Source organism: Hemibagrus wyckioides, linkage group LG07 (assembly GCF_019097595.1).
Source record: "Hemibagrus wyckioides isolate EC202008001 linkage group LG07, SWU_Hwy_1.0, whole genome shotgun sequence".
In the NCBI taxonomy this organism is placed as follows: domain Eukaryota; kingdom Metazoa; phylum Chordata; class Actinopteri; order Siluriformes; family Bagridae; genus Hemibagrus; species Hemibagrus wyckioides.
The window spans coordinates 12,746,401-12,752,400 of NC_080716.1; the positions used below are offsets into that span (position 1 = coordinate 12,746,401).

General features: G+C 38.2%; 1 protein-coding gene across 3 annotated transcripts in view; it reads left to right on the top strand.

Moving 5' to 3' along the window:
- focad (focadhesin) overlaps positions 1-6,000 on the top strand; it is a 60,572-nt gene that overhangs the window by 42,543 nt on the left and 12,029 nt on the right. For all 3 annotated transcript variants that reach the window (XM_058394381.1, XM_058394382.1, XM_058394384.1), the window contains 6 exons: positions 179-267; positions 1,605-1,646; positions 1,994-2,102; positions 2,338-2,457; positions 4,052-4,290; positions 4,790-4,879. In XM_058394381.1, the coding sequence (XP_058250364.1) occupies positions 179-267; positions 1,605-1,646; positions 1,994-2,102; positions 2,338-2,457; positions 4,052-4,290; positions 4,790-4,879 (689 nt within the window). The remainder of the gene's footprint in view (positions 1-178; positions 268-1,604; positions 1,647-1,993; positions 2,103-2,337; positions 2,458-4,051; positions 4,291-4,789; positions 4,880-6,000) is intronic.

The following is a 6,000-nucleotide window of genomic DNA, read 5'->3' on the forward strand; positions in this document are numbered from 1 at the left end:
ATTGCCAACTAGACAAGGAGATGGGGCTTCTAATGGCTCACTCTGCAATGCTTGAGAAGCACTTGTTCCGTGTGTTAAGCTTATAGTCAACATCTTACATCAGGGTAATTAATGAGTTTGTTGTTTGCAAAGGATTCAGTGTTTGTTGTGGTGATTACTAAGATTGGTGCTCTCTTAGGGGCGTAAGGCCGAGCTGGAGATGCTGCAAAAGCAAGGGAAAGAGAGTCCAGAGGAGCTGCAGTATAAACAGCACTGTGCCTGGCTCTGGTGAGTCTGTGAATGTGCAAGACACACACATACACACAGCATTGAATGACTTTCTTTCCCCATGCCAGCTTCATTCATTTCAATCCATTATGCCTAACATTGAGCCTTCTGATCTTTATCTCAAACATCCAGGGCAGGCTGACTTTGTGGAACTTGTATCTTTAACAAATCTTCCCATGATTGAGCAGTACCTGCTGATGCCATGCTAGAAGCAATAATGTATTAATCCTTAAAATGATTTTTTTTACAGTGTGAATTGCTGATTTGTGATCTGAAATTCTGTGCTGTATTTGTGAGTTTCCAATGTATATTTTATAGCGGAGGTTTCTTGGGCGCACACATTTAAAAAGCAAACACTATATGGGGCCTAAAGAGGTCTCTCCTACAAACACACACACTATATTTGCTTTCTCTCCATGCTTATATTAATATGTCTCTTTGTGCTTAAATCAACACCATTCTTTCATCCATGCAATCTGCTAGCACATTATACTGAAATAGCCCATGATTCCATTTTGGCAGAACAGTTCCGGTTTGTTCCGTCCAAACAAGCTCCACTGGTTGAATACATGCATGTTATGGAAATATGAAAAGAAAAAACAATCTAATGCAGCGTTCAACTAAAATAAAGGATGTGTGTGTGAAGGATGTGTTTCATAAATCATTTGGCTAAATGACCTTTGTTGTTTGATGTAGAGGAAAAATACCCCAAAAATCCATTTCCATCCATTTGTGGGTTTTTTTAATTTTATTTATGTATGGCATTATGGATTTCTTTTCTATCTGCAGCCATCAGATGTAGTGTAACGGCTTGTTGTGTGTGTATTTTGACCTTGTGTTTTTTATATATATATATATATATATATATATATATATATATATATATATATATATATATATATATATATATATATATATATATATATATATAAACTGAAAAACAGCTTATTTAGCTTTTTTTACTAATGTTTTCATTTTCCATTAATTAGCTGCATTAATAATATAATAATCTGAAACATAATATAATTTTGTGACAAAGGTCCTCACAATGAACAACAGAAAGTGTGTGTGTGTGGACATACTGACGACATGCCCACTGGACTAGACCTGGCCCCAAAGTCAGAGGTGCCTAATGAAGAATGGCTTAGGTTGTGGAGTAATAGGGATTTGTAGAGAAGAGGGGTGGAGGAGGGGAACATGTTAGTGGTGTATTTGTAGCAGTGTGCAGTGGTGTGTTACCTTGACTCTTAAATCATTGCCTGTGGGGATGAAAGGTTGACCTCTGTGTCTACATTGTGCAGTGAATCAGCTCTCCTTTGCTCTCTCCCTCTCTTCAGGGTCAGGGACCAGCTGACTGATGTGGTGAAGGCTGCAGCCAAGTGAGTAACAGAGGCTAATGCTGTCCTTCCCCTTTCTATTAACTTCTCTCTCTAATCCTCATTTGTAGCCTGTGTCCGAGTTCTAAGCCACCCCAGGCACAAATGAAACCAGCTTTTAGCCTAAGTAAGGATTTAATAGTGAATTCTCATTAGCCAGTCAAAGGAGTCAGTCTAAAATAAGAAAAAGTACACTCTGTATAAGTAGTAAATTTGCACTGGCTTTAAACAGTCAATTAAATGAAAATTCAATAGAAGAACAAATGCAAACGGTTATATCCATAGTGATTAGAGACAAGGTTATAGTTTGTCTGTCAGGGACAGTTAACCAAATTGTGTGTATGTTTCAGGGACAGTCCAGTAGTCCAAGGAAACTGCATTCTTGCATTAAGTGGTCTTGCTGTCGTCCTGAGCCGCCATGAAAGCACCCTTCCTGCCCCGAGTGATGGACAAGTCGAGGTAAGGAAACTGTTGTCTGTGCATGCTGCCTTTTTATTTGTTCATCAGACAAAAGGTGGGAATACACCTTTGATAGGATAGACACCAGGAGTCAAAAATTTCATCCCAACCTCATGTACCCCATGAATTATTTTTAATTTACAATTTTAAAGTTTATAAGGCTTTATGTTCATAAACCAATCAAGAGAATATATTTAGTATGAAATAGTGACACTAGTGTATTTTGTTCCTACAGGTTGGCCCAGAGATCCTACCCAGTGCTCACTGGCTGTCTATGGTAATTGACACTCTCCTTAGCATTGTGAGCAGCAGCAGCAGTCGGCCTAAAGGACAAGTTTTCCCCTGGTTTGTTCATGTAAGTACTGCAGCAGTTCTAAATATGCATCAACCTTCCCAAAAAGAAAGCCATACATCAGTTTGTATTGGCCCAATGTTGGTGTTTTTCTATCCCACCTGTTTGTCATATGCACAGGAATCATGCAGTGAATCATGTACTGGTATAATACATGAATTTTTTTTTCCTGTTCAGATAAGTTTGGGTCTCTTATAGACTAGTGTCTTGCTCAGGCTGAGAGTGTATTTTATAATCTGTATACAGTTCAAGGTGATGTCTGTGGTAACAAACTATGTGCACGGTTCATTCATCTTCAACTAAGAGCTTTATCCAGATCAGAGTCTCAGAGCCTGTGAAAACGATAAGATAGAGTCCACTGCAGTACTTACAACCTACAAACGTATTCACACCTACTGGCAATGAATTGTAGTCAGTCCACTCATAGGCATGTTTTAGGAGGTGGAGGGGAAACTGGAAAACCCAGAGCGATGCTACATGGACATGGGGGAACGTGGGAAAGTCTATACAGATAGGATCAAATCAAGGAGCTGTGATGTGTTAACAATACTCCCTCTCTAAAGGAAAAATACTATAAAGGATATAGAAATGCAAGATGTGCAAATAACAATTTCACACTGTGCTTAAATACAGGATACTGTCCTTCTAAACCCTGCTTTTAACCCCAGGTAGTGGAACAGATCACCAATTTAGAATCAGGGTTTACCTGGGGTTATAAAATCCTGTTCTTAAGCAGGGTTAGCAGCAGTTTTGCGGTGTTGACTCTGCATTGCAGTGCCAAACATGTACAGTGTGAAATGATGTGGTGCTGGAATGTTAATAGATTTGCTGGATGCTTAGCAACAGACAACCAATCAGAAATTGAACAGTGCATGCCTCGTACCACATAGAAATCCCAAGTGTTGTGCAAACAATAATAGCATCATTTGAGGGGGAAATATAAAGAAATAATGTCAAATGGTGGCACATTAATTGGAGTGAAGAGGAGACCGTTTTATTTTTACAGTTATGGTCAGAAAAGATAGTTCAGGACAAACTGGATGGCACAGTAAGAAATAAGCGAGTTTTTAAGAACTGACCGGAAAAATTGTCACGTTATTTGTCATTCGGGATGCAGCTACGGTCAGACTGAGCTAAAGGTCACTGACGTGAAGCATTGTATTTATCCAGACATGGCTGATGCCGCAAGTAAAAAACAGGGTTAGGGTTAGAATTAGTCTTTTAGGAGTGTACAGTGTGAAATATCAGATTATGGATAGCCAGGCTTAATTGGTAATCCCACGTATGAGCAGTGTGAAATGTGAAACAACCCAGGATTCCATTTACCTGGAGTTTTCAGTGACCCAGGCTTCAATATATATTAAAGTGTAAAAATATTTGTAGAAAAATAATACAGTTGTCAATAAAGAATAGCAGTCAAAGAAGAGAATTTTTAAAATCCAAGTACAGTAAAAAACAAAAACAAAAAAAAACTCCTGGCCTTCAGTGGCAATTTCTACTCTGAACGCAGCCATCTGTAATGCCAGTGTGGTGTGTTATACTATTATTCCTGTGTTATACGGTATTATTAACACTAGTTCTTTTTCTCTCGCTGAAGCGTTCATACTCAGGCGAGAACACAGCCAGTTCCATTGCTCGCTCCTGTGCTGCATTGGGCCTCGCAATGCAAGTTCCTGTCCTGGTCACCTCCCACAGGGATGCAGTGCCCTCTATACTGGACACTTTACAAGCAGGCCTGCCGGGCGTGCCCACTGCAGACGACTCTCAAGCTGTGCAATTCCACAGTGGCTTGGCATTAGGCATGCTGCTGGCCTGGATTAACGAGGAGAAAGTCAGGTAGGTGGCACATTTCTTTCCAACAGATCTAGTCTCATGCTTATGAGTATCTGTTACAGCTTGTTACAGAGTATCTGATATACTATATGGCAAGAAGTATGTGCACACCTGACCATCATCAAGCTGGAAGCAAGCTGGAAGTTGTCTAGAATGTTTTTGTATGAGATTGAGGGGAAGTACACTTTTTTTGTCAGATTGTTGAACTTGCAGTCTGTACTTCTGATTATTTACGCTTCAATTAGTAATGAAACAAACTTTTGAATATTGCAACACAATAAGCCTTTCGAAGCAAGATATAATATTATTATTATTATTATTATTATTATTATTATTATTATTAATGAAACTCAACAGACTCTAGTGAATGCTTTAAATGTGGGTTGCAAAACACTCAAGAGACAACTAGTTCTAGTCATCAAATCAATTTTTTTATTTGTATTTAAATAATGTGTATTACATATTGTGTGTGTGTGTGTGTGTGTGTGTGTGTTGTTCACAGTGACATTGGTGGACAGACCATGTGGGAACTACTGCTGAGCTCGTTGGAGCGTCTGGAATCATGCTGCTTCAACACCCAACTGGAATATAAGTATGTACAATTTATTTATTTATTTTTTTTTATTTTTATTCAATTCATCTCTAATGAAATGTACACAGGATAAACAAAATGTAGCTCATCAGCCAAGAAATATTTGGTGGGAGTTTCCTATTTTCTGGTTTCTGAAGTTCCTATTTCTGTTCCTGTTTCTTTAGTCTTACTAGTAAGGGCAATTTAGCATTATGTGAACTCCTATAAATCATCACACACTTGCACCAAGGCTCTTTAATACAGTTTATACATAGGCAGATTCAGAAAGCTGTCAATCTTTGGGGTGGGTAATTTGACAGAAAATATAAAAGTATCCCAAATCCTTGAAGAGATTTTTACAAAATATGATGTCTGTAAACATATTTAGGTCAACCAACCTGTATATCAAAAAAAGTGATCTCAAACCTGTTAATATCATAATCCCTACAGTAGCTCATTACGGTGTCTTGGGGCACATTGTATCATAATATTGATTTTAAATCATCATGTTGGCCAGCCCTAGTCAATGAATATTCAAATTTTGGTCCACATGTCCTACCTGAGCTTCAGGCATGCACTGAGTGATTCCCATTGTCCTGATGCATACATGCAGATGTGGTAGCTGAGTGGTTAGGCTTCTGATCGGAAGCTTGTTAGTTTGAATCCCAAGGCCACCAAGTTGCCACAAAAGAGATAAATTGTAAGTCGTTCTGGATAAGAGCGTCTGCCAAATGCCAGAAATGTAAATGAAATTGATCAAACTTCAAGATGCCTAATTCTATTTATACGACACTTGGTTATACTTTCTCCTTTTGTCCACTTTTCCATCATGTCAGTAAGCACAAAGGGAAAGAGTCTGTTTGATTTGATGTTCTGTGAGAATTCGCCCATGTAGTTTGCACAATACTAAACTAGAGACTATACGTAACTGGAGACTAACTTCTCTTAATTATTAACACGGCTTTAAATCTAGTCTAGTAAAACATGGGGAAATTATTACATTTCTAAAAAAGAAATTATTGTAATTATAAAAATGACATTTTTAATCTTTTAATTTTTCAGTTGAATCCCCCAGTATGCTAACTATAATTGTCTGTCTTCTCTTTCCCTCACATACTCAATCTCCACTCTCCTGCTTCTTT